The sequence below is a fragment of the Lissotriton helveticus genome, chromosome 5_1 (genome assembly GCF_964261635.1).
Source record: "Lissotriton helveticus chromosome 5_1, aLisHel1.1, whole genome shotgun sequence".
NCBI lineage: Eukaryota > Metazoa > Chordata > Amphibia > Caudata > Salamandridae > Lissotriton > Lissotriton helveticus.
The window spans coordinates 393,906,423-393,928,582 of record NC_136065.1 but is presented as its reverse complement, the minus strand read 5'-3'; the positions used below and the strand labels follow the sequence as shown (position 1 = coordinate 393,928,582).

Sequence of the window (22,160 nt, the reverse complement as noted above, 5' to 3'; positions counted from 1 at the left end):
TCCACTGAATTCTGGAAGGAGGTGCAGTCTCCCCTTTATCAGGGTGGGAAAATTCTTACAGTACCCACAATCATGAACATCTGCAGCTCTTCAGCACCTTTTGCAGCTATTGACAACCTGGAAAGAAAACAGCCGTCCCCAAGGAGCAGACTTATCCACTGAGAAATTCTGCTATATTGTCAGAATTTTTAGTGCACATAAGTAGTTTTATAGGGGTAAAATTCCACTATTTCTGAGTCGGAGACTGAGGAAGAGGATTTTTGGACTTGTATATGCTGTTATCTTGATACCCATGTTACACTAAGGGTGTCTATGTTACACTCTCGGCAACTATGTTACACTTTACACATCTACGTAACATTTTGCAACACTTTGGTACAGAAATAGATTTGACAATTGAGACAAGTAAATTCGCTCAAAGTTTTAGACCTATTTAAACTTTTGCACCTATTTTGTATGGTAAATGACATTTTCAGACAAAGAGAAAATGTCAGACCAGAAGGAGGATTGACTAGGCGCAGCCGAGTCAGGTAGCAACATAGGCGAGCAACACTGCTAGCACCGACTGGCATGCTACTGTATTGTAATAGCAGCCAAGCTGATTTGCTTACTAGACTGAGTGGTGAGTACCTGCATAGTGAGCCTTCACATCTAGGATTACTTGGCCACTGATTGGAGGTGCTCTCATACCCCCTCTGAAAGAATGAAGCAAATACATGGGTATGTTCTGAGGGACATAACACGGAAATGGACACTGTGGTAAGGTATGGAAGAGACACTGGAATCAGATAAAAAAGGCTTAAGAGATGTGACTGAGTTTGACAGATCCCAGAATATTATTGATATCACAAAATGAAGTCTATCACTCACCGAGTTGTACTTTTACACAGAGTTCCACTCCAAAGAAAGGGAATCTTCCAAGAAAGACTTGTTTCAGAGAAAAATGGGTTGAGCTTTTATTAGGTCACAAAAGCCAAAGTGTGACATGAATCTAATATGTAAATGTATGTATGTATGTATTGCGACTTATATAGCGCACGTATCACCCGAAGGTATGAAGGCGCTTGCTTAGGGAACCCGTCCTGGTATTCCCCTGTGAGATACCCCGGCAGGGTATCCACAAGGTGAAAGCTAGGCATCCCGCCGCGAGGGGCCGTAGTGGAGATTAAGCAAGCTATTGCCCAGAGTCGCAGAGTGTGACCCCGTGAGTCGAGTAGGCACCGGAGCGAGAATTGTCGAGTCCGTGGAATTTTGAGCCCGAGACCCGCCGAGGCAGGGAATCGAACCCTGGTCCACGGCTGATCTCAGCTTCCAGGTCTGCCGCCTCTAACCACTGAGCCACGCTTCTCTGCTAGTCTGATTTGACAATAGTATTTATAGTTTTAAAATATTTAACTGCTACATTAACAAATCATTATCTTTCATTCCAGGCTTATTAAATACAGAACGGAGTGTTTTTGGGGTGATCGTGGCAGAAGTCGGAGGTGAACAACAGTGAATGGACTCACCCTCTCTTTATAGCGAGGGGGTCCTCTTTCCCAAGCCTATAGGAGCAGTGCCCATGTTCTTGCATCACATTATAACCCAAAAACAATGGTGTTTGTGCAATCAATGTACGCTGTCGCATTCATTTACATAGTGGGCCTTTGGATGTTTTTAATCATCTTTTTCTCTGAGAAGAGCAATGGAAGGAGTTTTCATTGGAGCCAACATTTACACTTTCAGCACTTAATGAGATAGCAAAGCCCCAGAGGAATGCCAAAAGTCCTTTTGTGCTTTGATTCTCATAAACAAAGAAGCAGAAAATGCACTAACACCATATTTAATTTATTTAAATAAAAAAAAACAAGCAAGTTCTGATTGTATATACCATTCACAATGTTAAAAAATGTAACTATTTCCTAAGCTCAATTACCATTTTATATGTAGAAACAATAGAAAATGACCCCCAAAAAATCAAAATATTAAAAAAACAAATATTCTGTGTGTGATCATATTTACTTCTTGTTTTTGTGTATTGCTCATCCAGTCAGGAAGCCACTTTAGAGCAAAACCACAGAAGCCTTTGTACTTCACCTCGGACTGTGCAATAGGCCCATTTACTTTAAAGTGAGGGAGTGCACTTTTGACATCAATTTCCGTGACATTCCTTCCCATTATATCATTGCACACATCCTAAGCCAATCAGTCTATTTAATTACTTAGAAGGTTTGTGGCCTGGGGAGTTTATATAAGTGCAGCTGGGCTTTTAGTGGTATTGAATCAACAGTGCGTCCTAGCAAGCCCAAACTTCTTTACGAGTCTTAAAGTAGTGATATGAATATTGTCCTGTTTCACAATGTAATGAAAAAAATAGAATGGGACAGTGAAGTGTAAATAATTACCAAGAAGAGAATCATTTATAGCTCATTATATTTAATCGAGAATGTTCAAGATATGGCTTCATGGGCCGTAAGGTGCCACAACCCATCTTGAGCAGACTACAAGAATAAACACCAGTTCTTACTTTTGAAGGTAAGGTGCCCCCTAATTTCTTCCATGAGATGGTAGCTGCAGGAGATCCTCCAGCCCGGCAGTACAGACTCACGGTATCCCCCTCTTGGACCTCAATTCGCTCAGGGCTCACCTGGACATCCAGGACACTACCACCTGAAAGGTTAAGTAGGGTCCATATGAAGATCAGTATTAACATGCACCCAACCCAGTTAATTTCCCAAAGATCAGAGTCTACGAGAATAGAATGCTTATTGCAAGAATACCAATATTAATCAAATGGACAGACCTATTGCAATTCTGGGAAGTATATTTATTGGCTTTTATGCAGCTAATGTGTAAAGTTATTCAGTAAGAAATTGCAAAATGAGTGACCCAAGCTCAAAGATTCTCCAATACAAAACCTCACTCCAACAATTACCACCAATTTTATGCTGGAAAACAAGTATTTTTTAAGAAGATTAAAAGGTAGCCTTAAGCGCATGATCAATGTGCTACGATAAAACTTCCAATTATTCGTTTACATTTTTAGAACCAAGCTATTTGCGTCTTGCCTTAAACATCATCATACAGTCTCTTTCTGAATTTCTCAAACACTGATGTGTGTCAGAGACTTGGGTGAGACAGTCTGAGTCAAAGTAATAAATTCAAACAAATTGGATTGCCCTGCATCAATCAGTAGGGTTAGTTGAGCAGCTTCTGCCTTCAAAGAGTGGGTCACAATCAAAGTACGTACTGTGCACCCGGAGAACAGCTCTAGCAAAGTGCTGTCCAGCACCGTTGTGGACACGGCAGGTATAGTGCCCCTCATCAGAGGGCTCCACTGCGGGGAAGCGTAGAATACCGCCCTGGATTATTGCTTTTGATGAGATGACACCCGACTGCCCACCTGTGGGGAAACAAAACAGCAAATGCAGGAATTGACCCGGACACTGAATGAAGAAGGCCCTTTGAAGTGACACTGAAATCTAGCTAGGCCTGCATACAAACCTTAGAAAATAGACCAACAACAAGGCCTACTACACAAATGTGTGCTGCTATTAAATAACAGCATGGTGCAAAGGTCGATGTCTGTTAGCATTGGATCCAGGCAGTGATCTAAGATATCAATCAGCAACCCAAAACTGTTGAGTCCACGATTCTAGGGATTTCATGACAAAGGGAAATATGGATTTTACTCAAACAGAATACAGACAGTTCATCTCTAGGACAAAATGCTGTCAAGAGATTGGCAGTTGGTCACATGATGCAAGACCAGTCACCTCTAGGGATGGACTGCCTATCGTCCAGGTACTGGTAAAGAGAACGGACTCCTGAGATTGGCTATAAGTGTAGCTAATATGTTTTTTTTTTAGAAAAGACTACAGTTCAAGGGTCTAAGGAAATCACGATTGGTCACCTGTAGTCTAGGTACAGAGCACAGGCTGTAGGTAGCATAAGAAAAGGAAAGGTAACATTTCGTAGCACTTACCAGTCCACTCCAGAGAAGGTGCCGGGCTGCCAGTCCCAGTGCAGCGGAATTCAGCTGCCTGTCCCTGCTGCACGCTAAGCTGCAGGGGTTCGATGACTGCAGAGGGTGGAACTGCTGCAGAAGCTATAGCAAGATGGAAGACAGACCATACCAGTTACGCAAAGCAAGCAATCTCATGCAAAGACTCCCTCAACTTGAGGAGCCCAATCAAATCTCCATTAAGAGACAGTACAGATACAAATCACTACTGGAAAGCATTCCAGATTACTATACCAGTTACTCCAGAAAACAGTTGGCTATTTTGACTTGATGGGATGCCATTAATTATCAAAACATATGCACACAACTCACCCTCCATTAGACTTTGCTTGTGTTGTGCTTACTGAATGCAAATACAAAATTTAGAGCTTCATATGCAATACATTATCATCTTATTCACCTAATGGTAGACATGCACGATCTCCTTCTGTTTCAGAACAGACTACTCCCATGTAAGCCAAACCCCTTCGCTAAGTCACCGCAGCACATCTACTATCCCAGTACTGCACACCAGCAGCTGCACACATACACTGCTATTCCAGCTCCAGGGAACAGCACTGCCCAGACCTGCCTACGCACCTCGACTCTGGACCACCTCCAATGGTATTTTAGCAGGGCATATCTCAGCTGTTTTGCTAGTGCATCTCCTGGCTGAACACAGAAAACCACCTACTACTATAGTTTTGAGGTACAAATGTTCCTTCCAAGGGGCTTACTTCCTGAATCGCAGCATCCAAGAAATACTAAAATTAGAGGACCACATATTAAAATCAATACAATTCTCCTGTCATATGCTGACACCCCAAACACAAACTACTGCTGTCCAAAGGCAGAGATCACATTGTTCTGCAAATTCAGCTCAATCAGACGAGCAATATCAGTGGAAACAAGAAGAACGACAAAAAAGCTCTACCAAAAACCCTTGAGAACGACCTGCAGTGCAGTAAGCTTGGTTTCAGCACTAGTACCAAAGCACTCATTGCAGGCACCCTTAGTATTCAAGCACTAATAACAAAACACTCATGTTTTTTTAAATGGTGACACGTTTAATAAAAACAAACGTTTGTGACCCTAAGGCCCAGTCCTTTGCTCGTAAATGATACAGGCATTTACAAATACCACTGCTTACAATAACAAAAGTGTCTGGATTAAAAACTAGGCTTTGCGCCAGGAATAAAATGAACCAGTTTTAGGCTGGTAAAAAATGTTTCTGCGAATTAGACCTTACAATATTGAACTTCAGCGACTCTGGAAGGAGGACAACTCTGTTTACTCATCCAGAAAATTACCCTCCAATTTTGGAACCAAGGTGATCAGAAAAACATGAACAAAGCACCCATACCTTATTCACAGTTGCAGTTTCCTGGAGGATCGAAATTAGCAAGGCAGAAATAATAATATCTCCTTGGAGACCACCAAACACACGCAAGCACATTTTCTGGGCCTTAAGTATTTGAATTTGATATAAGCAGCTGACAAAAAAAAGGTGGCCTGAGCTTCCAAACGAAAAAGACAAGAAACTTTATTAAGAGGCATGGTCATAACATCACAGTGCACACTTCTTTAACACACATTGGACGTTTGAGCTTCCGCCTCATGGTGCTTCTAAGTTGCATACACAATTCTTCGGGGTATAGTATAGTGGGAAACATGCACACAGGTTTTCTCTGGAGTGTGTTGCTGGTGTATCAGCAGAAACATGGTTGTTTGCCATGTTCTCCAAGTTGGAACGTAAGAAAACTGCTCAGATGGTTGCAGCAAGTATCTTCTGGGGATAAGGTAGACCTTTTGTAATGTGTTGTGGTATTGTGTTTCCAAGCTTCTTCTCATTAAGAATTTCAAGGGAATTGACGATTCTCCAAATTCTGAAGAAAACTCTAGACATGAAGAAGAGTCTACTGGCTGAATGTCCTTCACAATAAACACTCTGTGTTTAGTTTCCTACACAACCAGAAGGATTTTTATTTCCATCCAAACACTAATAGAGGCTTAGTGTTTGGTACCTTAAACGTTGAAGGGTTTGGGTTATGTTTTTGGAAAGTTTGAGGGTTTTAGTGTAATATGCTGTTACCACAAGATTAAACAGAATTACTTGAAGGACATCGTTTTGTTTCTAAGGGACCTCCACAGAGACTCAAAAGCGGCTGTCCGATACTCAAAAGATCTTAGCCCCTTCCATGCTCATGACGAGCTCAGCTCGTCATGCAGTACACTGCTCGTGTGCTGATGACGAGCCGAGCTCGTCATGAACAATGGGAAAAAATGAGTGCCAGCGCTGAGGGGTAAATGCTGTAGCATTGATGGTGTTAAGGTAACCCACAGGTTTGATATTAGGAGAGGGGTGCGCCAGGGGTGTATCCTGGCCTCCTTTCTTTTTAATTTATATATTAACTCTTTGGAGAAGGTCCTCCTGGAGGTAAGTGTGGACTGCCCACAGGTGGGCAAGTGCAGCCTGCCCGTTCTCCTATATGCAGATGATGTTGTCCTCATGGCGAGGACAGCCAGGGGGCTACAACCTCTGTTGAACTCCTTCGTCCATTTTACGGAGGACCTGGACCTGCTGGTCAATCGCAGCAAATAGTTTGTTATTCAGGTGGGACCTTGTACAGCGAAGCAGTTTACTTTTAAGATAGGAACCTTGTCGATCCTGATGACAAATGTCTTGTCTTACCTGGGAGTAGTGTTTGACGACGCTCTGAGTTGGTCCCCCTGAATTACCCGGAAGAAGGGGGATCTGGACAGAGCGACTGCAGCTGTTTTTAACTTTGCTTTCAGAAAGGGGGGGGGGACCGATAGATTACTTTTTTGCAGATTTACAGAGCCAAATGTATTGGAAAGGCAAGTTATGGGAGTGAGATATGGGGCCACACTGGGCTGGAGGCCCTACAAGTTTTGGAAACTTGTCCTGTCCTAGTTTGTGCACCGAGAGCAGGGAATGGCTTTTCTCTCAGACAAACTGGTGTTTCGTCCATTAGCACTGTGGTTCTATATTTGGGCTATGAAAGAAAATGCCCTTGGTAATGATATTCTAAAGGATGGTCTTTCCCTTGATCACCTTAATGTAATCAGCTCCATAGCCTGGGAAGGCGCTGTTGTGACAGGGAAGCAACAGAGCTGAGCAAGCCCAGTGTGCGTAGGCACATTGGATTAAAAACTGTGCCAACCACTGAACCATATCTTCTAGGGATTAAAAGCAACCATGATTGTTTCCTACTGCCCAGATTTAGGCTCAACCTTTTTCACTACCTCTGGCCCAACCACGTGGCGTTTATAGAGGTCAGTGCCTCATGCCCTGTGGCTGCGACAGTCAGTCTCCTCAGAACATGATGCATGTTTTGTAGTTTTTATGAGGTTCCAAGAAAGTCTTATCATTCCTATTCTTAAAAATGCTTGTTTTGGGAGGGTGAGACCTGCTTTAATCTTTTTACAACTTCTTCCAAATGATACTGTACTGTATACGCTCAGCTTTTTAAGGGCTGCCATCAGGATTAGGCCAAGCTGTGATTAACTTTGATAGTGAGATTTATTTTTAAACTGCAACTAGATCACAATGGCCACATGTTTGATTATGCTGTACATATGTGGAGTTTTAATGGTGTTTGTATGATTTATGGTTTGACTTGAAGAATAAAATAAATATTGTTGTTTGTTGGCCAGAGGTTGATTAGGTGTAAATGCATACATCCCATCTCATAAAACAGCCATGTTTGTGAATTTACAGGTGTTTGAACCAAATAATTAAAATATACTGCAATGACCGCAACATAGTTTTCAAACTGAACATAGTTGCAGATGGGATCTGGGAATTTTATCATCCTTTTTTTTATCCCCAGCAAAGTTAGATATGATAGCATCTTTTGTAGCAAGTTTTCATTAGTTGAAGTGGTGATTCAGATATTACTGAAACGTGCATGTACCAAGCCCAAGAGGGTTTAGTTAATAAGATTGAGATACTTTTTATTAATCATCTGGTCCTTTTCAGAGCCTCACAAGTGCTCGATTGCATCCTTAACATTCTCCATCAAATCATTCTGCAAAATATCCACATGTTTTCTGTGGCTCTAGACAAACAGTACTTGAATATTAGTAAGTAATCTCAAACTCTACACCCATTAACCCACATAATCCTACAAGTTCCTGCGTAAGGAAAAATGCAGCACCTTCTTAAAAATGCTCTCTATCACTTATATTGACCCAAGCGACTGACCCGCTTTCATGAAACCTCTCCTCAGCATGTTACCAGTACAAACATGTTATTTGGCCCACATAGTCATGAATGCACAGACTGAGAAAGAGGTTACTGAAAAGGCTGTGAGATGTTGTGACCCTGGTCAGAAACTGCACTGTCCACAAATCTGTTCCTAAAGGTACTGCAGTGCACCTATGATTTGCTACTGTGTATATTATTTCTTCACGCTCCAGAGCTCAAGTGTTTTTCTAGATCTCAACATATTCTATGGATGCATTCAATGGCCTTCAATTTTTTCTGGGGGCTTAAAGTATTCATGCAGCTTTCCTTCACTTGGAACCATGCATTTTAGTAACATAGTATTTAGCATCTCTATACCAGCACTTGCCAAAATTGGACCTAGGCACTCGCGCACATATCACTATTCCTTTAATATGTGTTCAAAGCGTTCACATTATAAATGAACACAATAAGTAGTGGTCATTGACTGCATCGGCTCTATGAAGAATGTGTTACCTTCTGTACTTACATTTCTTTTAAAAACTTTATGCATATTCCTCACCTTATTAAAATCCTCTAAGTGCCAGATTATATCTGGTAAACATTTTTCTCCGCGGCAATAGTGTTACAGCTATGCCAGGTTGTAGCATGCAGCTTCAACTGTGGCTTTGTCTGCTCTGTACCTGTCAACACTGGTACACACTTGACACTGTTTGGCAAGCTGGCGTCAGTTACAAGTATTTTTCCATGCCCAATCGAGACTTACAGTGATAAAGTACAAGAGGTAAAAATGTCAGCAAGAATAATAGATCACATCCTTTGGGATCTCATTTATAAAATTACAAGTTCATAGGAAAGGAGAGAGGGCAGGGAGTTATCTCTAGAAAGGCTGGGCATCCCCAGAGATATATTCACCAAAAATGGGCAACTTTTCTTTTCTTATGGATGCTTCTTCCTTATGATTCCTCCACCTATGGGTGAGTGCCAACGAAATAACTATTGAGAGCTGGGACTGAGTAATGCAGATTAATCAGTGAAGGCAGCATTGCATCCCTGGAAAATGTTAGATCACTGCAAGCCAGAGGTCTACAGCAGTAATGCCTAGCAAAATTAATTAAGGATTACCACATAGCCACATGACAAATATCAGCCACAGGGACCCACTTGGTGAGGGCAGTTGAAGCCACTGTAGCCTTCGTGGAGTGGGCACAGATGTCAGCCAGAGGGGCTTTTTTGGGCCTGACTAACACAATCTTAATGCAAAGAGCAATCCATTTTGAGATCATGTCCTTGATTACCCCATTGCCTTTATTTACTCCAGCGAGGCCCATAAAGAGCTGATCGGATTCTGTCATGCAAAGTGCAGTCAATATAATAAGGTAACACACACCTTGGATCCAGTCCGGTTTTAATTGAGATGATACCAATGTAGTAAAAGCAGGGTTCAACACCTAGTAAGATTTTGCAATTTGGTAGCTGTATCTATTGGACACCTTGGAATTTAGATCCCTGATCAGGGGGAAATTCAAGCCTCTGTGGACCAATATTTGGAATAGCTTAACACTAAGAGAGAGATAGTTTAGCATCCCTAGTATGGTACATGAAGTGTGTTCCCTTGGAAGAAAACCTTCCGTGCACCAAATGATAGGGCTCAATATGTCGGAGACACCCCTTGCAGACTGCAAGATTTCTTGTCATTCGATCATTACAATTCAAGCACATTTCCTTATAATAATGTATTTAATAGACAAAGTGAAAATAAAAATTCATTGTTCATACACCGAGTTTCAAGAATTTTCTCATGGATTCCATGACTGCATTTTAATTTGTGGTTATTTCTTTTTTAAACACCAATGCATTTTGGACCTGTGAGAAGGTCATTTGTCAGGGGGTTGTATGAAAGATTGCAAAGCCTGTATAAAGAGGCAAGAGTGTCTCGGAAGCACTAAGCCCTACAAAGTGGTGTATCAAAGGATTTTCATGTACCATTTTCTTGTTGTATTCCAAGCTCTTTGAAAGCACACCATAAATTGAGTAACATAAAAAATTGACTACTTTCCAAGACATATGCAGATAAAGGTACAAACATTTAATTTAATTTCTAGGCACCCCTAGTATGCCACAAGTATTGATTTAAAATTAGACAATTCTGGTCAGGGGGGGGACACATGAAGGCATGTGACCGAGCAGACATACAGCTTTCTACAATAGCAACTACCAACCCCTGTAGGCAAGGGACAGTGAGAAATGACTTTCAGAAAGGCAGGAGCAGCATGGATACAAACCTTGCCAATTAAACTTATTCCAGGTCCCTATATAAATACATTTTGTGGAAAGTTCCCGAACAGCCAAGATATCATCTGACATTTACAGAAAACATTACACTGCTCAGTCTCCACAGGTACAGTCACAGCATTACAGGATCAGGGTGTAGTACCAGACCGTTCTGCTGTGAATGCTGACTCACATAGTCTGGGACAGGAAGAGAAGGTAAGTGCTAAGTTCCAATAGATCAGCATCCCAAATCCTTACACAATCCAGAGCAATACTCTCATACGTGCAGGATATTTGACAGAAGAGGGCTCAGTAAGTAAGGAGTAAAGAAACACAAGTTACTACTTGTATAACGATATATCTGTAAGAGACATTAGTTAGTGATAGATTCCTTACCTTAGAATATCCCCAGGCGTCAGACTGGATCCGGAAAGTTTTGCTTAGCAGTACCCTTGCGCGTCCTGCAGCTCCGCATCCGTCACTGGCGTCGTCAGCGCCGAGATGGCGTCACGGAGTGTACTTAGGCGCCACCCATGCGCGCCGACGTCAGTTCTGTGCACAACTTTCCACGCCTGGAACGCAGCGCCATGCAAGATACTGACCATTGGCGCACACAACTAGGGCCCTATAAAGGGATGACCTTAACCCTAGTAACCAGTTCGCAGAACTGGGAGGATGGGCGGGGCGGTAAGGAATCTATCACTAACTAATGTCTCTTACAGATATATTGTTACACAAGTTGTAACTTGTGCATCTGAAAGAGACACGTTAGTGATAGATTTCTTACCTTAGAATAGATGCCACAGCAATACCAACTCCCGGTGGTGGGTCTGCAAACAAAAATACATCAGGAAGTCACAGAGAACAGGACGGCCAAAGAAGCCGTCTCTCCGGACTTGACTATCAAGGCAGTAGTGCTTTGTAAACGTGTGCAGCGAGGCGTAAGTAGCTGCCTGACAAATGTCCTGCAAGGGCACGTCGCGTCCCAAGGCAGTAGTGGCTGCAGTTGACCTGGTCGAATGGGCACGCAGCCCCACAGGAGGCTCCTTCTTGGCCAAGGAGTAACATGTTTTGATGCACAGACGGTGGAGCCTCTCCTCTTCCCTGGAAGGACGCGGAGGAGGAAAGAAGGTGGGCAAAGTGATGGTCTGCCCGATGTGGAAGGACGTGACAACCTTTGGTAAGAAAGAAAGACATGTCCTTAAAAACACCTTGTCAGGTTGAACAGAAAGGAAAGGAGGTTTAGAAGAAAGAGCCTGGAGCTCACTCACTCTTCTGGCAGACATGATAGCTACCAGGAAAGCCGACTTTAGAGTAAGAAGACGTAAAGGACAGTTATGAGTTATGAAGAGGCTCAAAGGGAGCACACATCAGAAAAGTCAAGATAAGATTTAAGTCCCATTGAGGCATTATGAAAGGCATGGAGGGAACGTGTGAGTAATGCCTTTGAGGAAAAGGTTAAAAACCGGGGACTTAAAAAGAGATGGCTGATCAGGAAGCCTAAGGAAGGCAGAAAGATAACCTTTGATAGTGCCCAGAGCAGAGCCCTGCTGGGCAAAAGACAGAAGAAACAGAAGTACCTCAGAAAGAGGGGCCGAAAGGGGATCCACAGCCTTTGCTGTGCACCATGCCACAAATCTTGTTGCAGGGTTTCTGTACTCACACAGAACTGTGCACAGAGGAGTGGAACCTCGGCAAATTAGGATGTCCCAAAACTTACCTTAGCAACCAACTCACCCCTTACCGAGCTAGCTACAGTGTCTCATTGGACATATCAAAACACCCAATGTTTAGACAAACCAGAACATGAACTTACAGTACCTCAGGGTACGTGGGACTCATGAACACTCTTTCGTTATATTATCATTACAAACCAGAACATGGAGTAAAGAAGACACATGTGCATTTGAAATGTTTATTTACTAATGCCGTCTTCTCAGGCGCAGTATCTTTGATAATACAAGTATACTTATTATCAGTAGCAAAATTATCAGCATAGTTACTAAGACATAAAAAGCGAATGGTGACAGCATGTTAACATGCTGTAATGAATAAGAGTTAACAACACTTATATCTCACCCTCCCTAACACATATATTATATTATTATCTAAGAAGGTCTCTTTGGGTTGTTTTAGGGCGGGCCCATACCTTAGTGTCCTAGCATGAAGGAATCACATCAGCATACACCAGCTCTCTCTGCATGTGCACCGCATCAAGTGTGTTAACAATTCTCGTGCAAAGCAATATCAATCCCGCCTCAAGCCCAAGTTGGCAAAGGCTGCACTTGTGTTATGACTATGAAGGCGTGGAGATCAGACCTCATAACAATTCCATATCGTGTTGCTCCTGAAACTTCAGCACTCTCCGTGCAGACATGTTTTATTAAACAAAGCAGATATCAGAGCAATAACATATTATTCTCACATTCACCACGGCAAACTACTAGGTTGAAAGCTAAGTCAACAAATAAGGGTCGTGTGCAGAAGTTGCAAGAAAGGAAAAATGGCGTTTAAATCTCAAACGTACCTATGCTAACTTAACACGATATAGGGATATATAGGAGCTATACAACACCCCCCCATGATCCGAGAACGGACTAAATAAGATAACAGAAGTGCCATCACATGAGAGCAGAATCCAATTATAAACGAGCATGAATAAAAATTCAATTTATAAAAACTAATGCTAAAAAATAGCCCACAAGTATACTGTGGCTCAAGCCAATAGGCAAGCAAAAATAAAATGTCTCGACCAAAAGTCAAGAAAATCAACGAAATGCCATCAATCAGCATGCCAATTTGAGGCAGTGTCTATGATAAGACTGTATATGAAAAGTAAGCTGCAACAGCCTCCAGGAGAAAGTCACTGTCCTCATCCGAAAACAGTTCAGCCATCCAATTTAAAAGATGAAAGGAACATACGTGATCTTCCAGCACCGGATCCTCTATAACCATCAGAGGACAGCTCGGTGGGTTTTCAAGAAAACTTCGTTCCAAGAAACTTTGCGCTGCCGACAACACATCCCAGGGACCCATTAGTCCATGTGCCACCGCCAAGGCCATAATCCTTTCGTCAGAACAAACCAACTCGTGAGCAATGATAGGACTCATCAGTTGATCAAAATCGACGTCAGCAGATATTGGTCCGCAGAGACACAAATCAATGGCCCAAAGGAAATCACAGGTCAGGCAGCGAAATACAGGCTGGACACAGGTGAAATAGGAGAACCGAAAAGATAATCCAAACGCCGTGCTTAGAGTCGCTAACGGCAGTGTGCCATAGTAATCAAGCATGCGGTTGCGAAACCGCGTCAGTAGTAGCTGTGCGTGGTCTTGCACAGGAAGGGCATCCATATTTAAAAAGGCAGAAAACCACCAATGCGCCAGCCGCTAATGCAAGCAAAAACGGGAACCCTCCAAATAAGGAAGAAAAAATAGAATGGAAGAAGGCAGGGATGACTCCAAAAATCTTCTCAAAGGAAGTCACGAGACCACCGCTAACAACTTTAAAAAAATGTGCTAGGCCCGTTGTGGAGGATGCGTTAAAGATAGAACGGACCATGGCTCCGAAATGCAAAGGCAAATCAGTGTTTAAAAGAGCCTGAACCTCCGTACGGGTGTTAGCAATGTGAAGCACGAAAGTTTCACGGGCCGAGCTCAAGGCCACCTCTTTCTGGGACAATAGAGCTCTTATTCTAGCCATGCCGCTGAATTCTGCTCCCAAGGTCGGTATCTGTGGCCAAATGGAAGACTCCCTATGTTCACGTGTGGGAGGATAAAGAACATTTCTGCAGCAAATAACTCGCTCACTAACCGTTACTATGAAAGCTATACCTTTAATTAAACCACAGCAGTTTTCATTATTGAGCATTAAATAACTACCATTCTCTAACAATTTAAACGTGGGGATGATAGCAGGAACTGGCGTGCCCTGTAAAACGCAAGCCATATTCGGTCGGTCCTTGTTACATGAACCGTGTAACTGTATGTGTCTGCACATTAAAGAATGATCTGGCGTCTCAGTACACTCATCCCCTGTTAGATAAACCTCTTGTTCATCCTTGAAACATCTGTATGTGTATGGGAGTGACCAGACTTCATGAAGAAAACCGCTACCTAAGGGTTCAAAACGACCTATTGGCACATACTTCATACAATTTGAAAACTTATATAAAGCAAAAGGCAGCGTTATTAAACCGTGGATAAGCCACGTAGCAGCAGTGGTCTCTGCCACAGAAAAAGGTAAAGATTCCAACCTTTCAATATGGAGCATAGAAAAGGAAGCATCACGCATTGAAAGCAAGCGTTGTTTGTCTGTCAAATTAAACGGTGCAAATAAAGAAGAAACATTCATGTATCCCCAGGGAACTTTACCCATTTTCAGAGTCTGAAGTGTCCATGCAAATTGCATGATTGAACGTAATTGATTTTGACCATGGTATAATACAGATACTTCATCATGTACAATATCAACAACAGACGACACAATATTATCTAATGTGTAAATTCTAGAGGAAAGCACGTTAATGCTATTGTCAACCACTGCAAGCACTTTCTCAAGATTTGCCTGATCAATAGCCCTAAGGCGTGAAGCAGCCTCAATCTGTGAGAGTTTCCAAATTTCATTGTAAACACCATATAACCACCTTTTCGACCTGCCACTAGCTGGGCCCTTAATGAAATCATTCAAATCCACGTCTGCATTCAGTTTGGAAAGGTGATACTTAACCGCAGGTAAAGTTGAATGTTTCAGCCAAGCTTGACACAACTTGCCCACTGAGTAAGAGGTGACAGTATGACTCAAATCAAAACGGGGATCAGATCTAACAGTCTTAAAACCGTCAGTTATATTTAAAAATCTCTTTTGGCAAGAATCAGCACTACGGTGCCAAAGCAGCCAACCCTTGGGATTCATACTGGAAATGTTAAAGGAGGAATTCAGAAGCAGAGCCTGTATATCACTAATGGACAATTTAGTAAAATTACTCCAATTCTCATATTCCTCCAAATCCGGGAAAGACGGGGTGTTTAACCTTTTAGATGTAGCCAATCCAAAGCATGTGGTCTGGGAAATGGTTTCATTTAAAAACCACATATGATTTGGGATGAGACATGCACGGTGCAAAGCCTCAGTGCCTTGTACCTGCCAGGCCCTTGAGCCCCAAACTGATTTAAGGTCTATTGTATCCTTCCATAACTCATACCCTCCAGTAACTAATTGATCCAGGAAGGCCTTTGAGTATAACAATTTTGTATTTGTAAGTCGAACCTTGGACAGTGGCTGTTTGTGAAATTTAAAATAAAATGACTCGGGATTGGACTGATTAAAGTCAGTGAAATAAGTATACTTTTTAAGAAACGTTTCTGAACTCCCTTGTGTTGGTGCTGGGCAATGTTCCCACTGAGTAAAATTAACCGCATCCCTTCGGGAAGATGTCTTGTGTAAGAAGTGATTGCCATAATGTTGGTAACAGAACAATTCACCATAATTAGCAGATTCTAAATATAAATCCTCAGCATCAAAAGCAGCATAATATTTCAAATCAGAAAACAAACTTTCCACAGCATTAACATCCCAATCATCAGAACGAATGTTTTGTTTCACTACATCCCCCATATTAACTCTTAGTACATTAGGGACATTAACGACTTCCGTTGGGCCATGAATCTGAAAACGAACTGCATCCCACGCGATTCCATCCAGAACAGGCCACGCTGTGATGTTAACCAAAGTCAAGTCTCTTTTTAATCTGTGTGTAGAATGTGAAGAGGAAAGTGGGGCCAAAGTTCCATTCAAATGAGTAATGCAAGTTCTCTCCTCGACATAGTGTCCATTCATAATCCGAAAAAAATAAAACACAAAACCAATTGACATAAAAAGGTAAACTGAAAAAAGGACCAGCCAAATGTATATCCAAGGAGGTATCAAAAAATGTTTTTTAAACAGGCTAGCATATAATGCAATTTTAGAGGGTTTTTTCGAGGCAAGGGAAGCAGAGTCAAATGAAAATCTGGATTCCGTGGCTAAACGAGCTTGCAGGTCAGGCATGGACAAATCAGTGGGGTATGTATAGTCTGTCTCATCAAGGTTAGTTCCTGGTAAATTATTCAATAATGGACTGGAAACAGCAGGTAATTTGATGGCCATCTCAGGTTCATTATTAGAAGCAGTGGGCATAATTGAATTTCTCACAATGGAAGGACAGGAAACAGCCGGTGTCATGCTAAGAAGAATCGGCCACTCTGTGTATCTTGACATTGTCAATAGAAATAAACCTGTTTTCCTTACGACCTGGAAGTGGTGGTAGAATGACTGTTCTTGTGCCCTTCACTCCAAGCACTGGGACTGGAGCTCGATAGGAGGGACCAAACTCTTTCTTGTTGTCGATCTTCTCTCGAACCAGTTCTCCAACTTGGGGTAGCCAGCCAACTACCGGGATCTGCAACGCATCATCCGATGTGGAGGGCAAATGTTCCTTTGCAAGAGTTTCTCTCGTCTTTTGTACATTCTGTAAAACATTGCAATGTTCATCTGCGTCAAAGGAAGTGGCGCGAACCACCGAGTCTAGACCGTCAAGGTCAGGGACGAACATCTTGATGCCAAAGAGCATTTCGTATGGGGTCCGCCCACCCAGAGACCTTCTAGGGAGATTATTAAGAGCACGCTGCACGCCATAGAGGTGAGCCAGCCAGTTTCTGCCAGTGCCTATAACTCGGGCTGTCAAAGATTGCTTTAAATCACGGTTCATTCGTTCAACTACACTATTACCCTCGGGTCTGTAGGGTGACGAAAACTTGACTTGGACCCCCATCGAAGTCATGGCATCCTTATACGCCTTAGATGCGAAAGCCGGACCCTGATCCGAATGGAAGGTACCACAGGCAAAAATCCCTATAAAGATACGCAAATCTCTGATGACAGTCCGGGAATCAGCGCTGCGATGTGGCCATACCCAAACAAAGCGTGTGCATGAGTCAACTGCTACTAAGATGTATTTATACGCAGTATCAGATGAAAATGGACCGCAGTGATCTAAATAAACACAGCCTAGTGGTTTATTAGAAATGTACAACTGAGTCTGTGGCGGACGCGTAGCAGTTGAAGGTTTAATCTGCTGGCATATGTCACAAAGAAGGACATAATCACGCGTCTGTTTGTACAGTCCCCGCCACCAGAAACGTTGTTGTAGTTGCGTTACAGTGGCTGAGACGCCCGCATGCGCAGACGCCACACCTTCATGAGCCGCTGTAATCAAGTCTGTTCTGCGATCTGAGTTGGGAATCAGCCGTTCCCCAACATCAGGAATTGTCACAAAAGGAACCTTTTCGGGACTTAAGTGGTATTTATACTTCGAAGGGAATCCCGAAGGATGTTTACTTCCCTTCTCAGAGGCAGCAATCGCTGCCAAGATGTCGCTATCAATCTTGGTTTTAGACCTAGTAACTGCTGCAACTAAGTATGTAGATACTGCTGATTTCGCTGCTTCATCAGCAAGCGAGTTGCCAACAGCGTGAACTCCTAAGCGCTGATGACCGAGAGTATGAATCACATAAACGAGTGGCAACATAGCCTTAAGCTCTGCCACTCGAACCCAGATCATTTTATGTTTTATTGTGCTACCCTTGGAATCATGAAAGTCATTTTGAATCCAAAAGAACAAGTTTTCATTGTAAGACTGGACACAGTAGTAAGAATCACTTACAATTAGAGTAGTAACACTTGGATCCGCGTACTCCAAAGCTAGTAATAGAGCACGAAGCTCTGCCAATTGTGCGGTGCAATCGCCCAGGGGCAACGTGTGTACCTCCCTGGATATGAACTCATCATTCAACATAGCACCGACCACAATGGCGCATGCGGAAACGTAGGCATGTTTAGAGCCATGCGCAACCTGCGCCGACCCATCAGTGTAAATGATGCAATGGAAGTCCTCCAAAGGTCGCATCGCCAGAGGAGCAGGATGAACGAATTCATACTGCAAGTACTCCTGCGACCGTAAGGAAGCGTCAAAAATAAACATGACATCCGAGGATGACAATGACGCAGCCCACTGAATCCACCGAGGGTGCAAAGCTTTTGAATTTGGTACACTCGCTTTCGTGACTGCCTCCAAATGAGGACAGGGTGTTACCACTAGCATGCGTTTTCCCTGTGACAGAGCACGTTCTTTCAGAATTGCCATCTGCACAGCAGTTAAAACTTTTTCCACAGTGGGAAACCGCATTTCAGCCGAAGTGTACAAGTGAGACTTGTAAGCGATAGGTACTGTGTCACCTTCATTAAAAGTGAGGTATGTGAAACCCACCGTCCCAGGAATTATTCTTATTACCAGGTTGGTGTGGTTATCACGAGTCAGTAAATATTTAGAAGCGAGCAGATCAGCCTGCAAGGATTGCAAAATGGCTGAATGCTCAGGCAGCCAGCATGATTTTGAGAAAGTTGGTTGTATCAAAGCATACAAAGGCTTGATACGCTGGGCATATTCCGGAATGTAAGTTCTGCCGAAATTCAAAAAGCCCAGTAAAGACTGTAATTTTTTCAGTGTTGTTGGAGCGCGTAATTGTGCGCACTTCTCCAAGAAGTGAGGAGCCAAACCTCTACCTTCATTGTTGAGCTCATAGCCCAAAAACAACACTGTATGTTCAGCAATGTGCGATTTTGCAAAGTTGAATTTGTAACCCATGTCTGCGAAGTTGCAAACAAGAGAATTTACACGACACAGATGCTCCCAAATATCGTCGTCAGTGAGATATATGTCATCCACATACGAAAAAGCATCAGGGTCGAGTGCCTCCAGAATAGAGACAATTCGAGCGGTAAATACACCAGGACTATTCTTGTAGCCCATTGGAAGACGCCGGAATTGCTTTTGGACTCCAGCGCTTGTAAAACTGGTCCATTGGGAGCTAAAGCTGTCCAATCTGTGGGCATAAAAACCATTGGATATGTCAAGCGTTGTCTTGAAACGCTTACGCACGAGACTATCCACTAGGGCAGAGCCGTGGGTATTCTGTACTGCACAGTTACGGCAATGCGAGTTCAAATGCCGGTAATCCAAAACCAAACGATATGATCCGTCAGGTTTATTCACAGTAAAAAGGGGATTATTCATCGGTGACACACACGTTTCAATAACTCCCTGATATTCCAATTGTTCAAGGATTTCCGCGACGGAAGATTTTGCTTCACGCCGAATGGGATATTGAGGTTGAGGCTGCGGCTGAGACCGCAACGGAATTTCGTGGCAAGGCGACAATTTATCCCAACCACATTGGTTACGGTACAGAGCCGGCGCGAGAGCCCGAGCCCACTCTTCTGCAAAATGCTGCGCATGCTCTTTCGAGACAGTGTTCGCGAAACTGGGTAGGATTACCTCCTCCCCTCGCGGCGCCGCGAGCACAAAAGGTGGGGGCCAGTCAGCCTCCGAAAGTAAAATATCATATGTAGAAGACAGATTCTCCCAAAATACACCTTTAACGGTACGCTGTATGTCACCTTCAATTAACAGGACAATTTCATATAGTCTTTCAGGGGGAGCAAGTCTCGTATCCGCTGTTTCTATCACAACGTAGACATCAGTCGCTGTCACCCTCAGTAGTGGACGCAGCGCCTCTCTGACTATGGTTATCTCCGCCGCGCTGTCCAGCAAGGTCAGAGCCCACGTCAGATTCCGAAGCCGCGTTCTCACTATCTGTGGCATATCGATGCGCTGTTAAGGCTGCGACTTTCTTTTTCGCAAACTGCGGACGCCTAGGCGTAGAATCCTCCTGCTTCACTGCGCCGTCCGTCTGGCGGGACTGACCACGTCCTTGTTGGCCACCACGTCCACGTCCACCCCCTCCTCCTCCACCGGTCTTCGGGGCCGATGTGTCCTGAAAGGAACGAGGAGAGCGTTGATCAGAACCCTGAAAACGATCAGGTGATTTAATCATCGCGCGGTCGCGCAAATCATAAACTTTTTCGGATGGCGCAGGAGCTAGTATTGCAGGAAAAGTACCCTGAGTCTGCATTGTCTGCTTCCCCTGTGTCTGTTTTTTAGGCCAATTTTGTTTCTTGGACTTTGGCTGGGCATCTGTCACTGCAGATTGCCCCTGTGGTTGTTTTTTCTCCTTCACTGGAAAATATTTCAGACCTCTACTTGTGCGGCCAATCGTTTTATAAGCGGCCACCACAATCTTTGCTAACTGGCGGGGTTTGTCGGCATCGGGCAGAGCAGCCAAAGCATTCGACACCTGAAAGTTAACTGCATCTCCTTTAACATTGGAGAGAATGAGATCACTTACAATCTCAAACGAACCACACAGGCGCATACCCAATTCAACCGCTGCCTCTGGACCGTGATCATTCTGAACAAGTCTAACGATTTCAGGCAGGGCAGTCATAGACGGGGTGCCGAAGCACCTTGTATAAACTGCCGCAAATGTTTTTCCCCAGCTGTCACAGTCAGCAAGTTCAGGAGTAATATCCTTCGGTAGAGTAATCGTCAACATTCTATGTTTATCAGCAGGAGTAGAATTCGGAAAAACCGCCTCCAGTTGATCAAACTTCTCCGCTAGCCAGAATGGGAAGTCATCGTTGTCAACAGGACGCGCACCAAAAACCGAATTTACCATCACTGGATTGAGACGCATTCCGCCTCGTTCCATGGGAGCGGCCGCACCTCCCTGGGGACCACCAGGAAGATGTCGACCAATGTATTGCACTAAAGCACGAATCACGGAAATGGAAACTACATGTAGCCTGCGAATTTCTGCCAGGGTACAAGCCCCGTGATTCGGGTGCGGGGTAAAGCCACCCAATGCAGGCCAATTCGTACCTGGAATAGAGAGTGGACCCAACCTCGCACGGGACAAAGAGTGGGGGAGGGCGCCATCAAACCAAACTCGATGCTGCCAATGATCAATAGGTATTTCCAATGCCCTGTAAGGCGTATATTCAGCCGGGACATCCGAGGCGGTGTAGGAGTGGTACAAACCAGAATTAGCGTCCACAGCCGGAAACGTAACCCAAGAGTAAAACAACTCGTAAGGAAACGCCGGATCTGCACTCACCACGAAAATCACAGCCATCCCATCTACTGGGACCTGGTACGTCTGAAGATGGTTGCGTACCGCTACGCGACTATGCTGCGCAATAGCCACCGCAGCCGCCATCACAGAATCGGAAACAAGAAAACACAAAGAATACTTTGTAGCACAACTGGGTAGTAATTCAAAGAAACCGTTTAAGTAAGAATCAAGCTTGAATAAAGACCTATTTCAAAAAATAGGTAGGTTTCACCAACACCCCGTTTTCCGGAAACGGATGTGAAGGGGCTAAGGCATGAATGATAAACTACTCGAGTGTCATGATATAAGACCACCGAAACCGTTGGGCGCCATGTTGCAGGGTTTCTGTACTCACACAGAACTGTGCACAGAGGAGTGGAACCTCGGCAAATTAGGATGTCCCAAAACTTACCTTAGCAACCAACTCACCCCTTACCGAGCTAGCTACAGTGTCTCATTGGACATATCAAAACACCCAATGTTTAGACAAACCAGAACATGAACTTACAGTACCTCAGGGTACGTGGGACTCATGAACACTCTTTCGTTATATTATCATTACAAACCAGAACATGGAGTAAAGAAGACACATGTGCATTTGAAATGTTTATTTACTAATGCCGTCTTCTCAGGCGCAGTATCTTT

At 43.5% G+C, this 22,160-nt stretch overlaps 1 protein-coding gene across 2 annotated transcripts in view; it reads right to left on the bottom strand.

Moving 5' to 3' along the window:
• The window catches only part of HSPG2 (heparan sulfate proteoglycan 2), a 948,088-nt gene that overhangs the window by 304,218 nt on the left and 621,710 nt on the right, over positions 1 to 22,160 (bottom strand). For both annotated transcript variants that reach the window (XM_078642606.1, XM_078642605.1), the window contains 3 exons: positions 3,965 to 4,087; positions 3,230 to 3,382; positions 2,507 to 2,649 (listed from right to left, as the gene is read on the bottom strand). In XM_078642606.1, the coding sequence (XP_078498732.1) occupies positions 2,507 to 2,649; positions 3,230 to 3,382; positions 3,965 to 4,087 (419 nt within the window). The remainder of the gene's footprint in view (positions 1 to 2,506; positions 2,650 to 3,229; positions 3,383 to 3,964; positions 4,088 to 22,160) is intronic.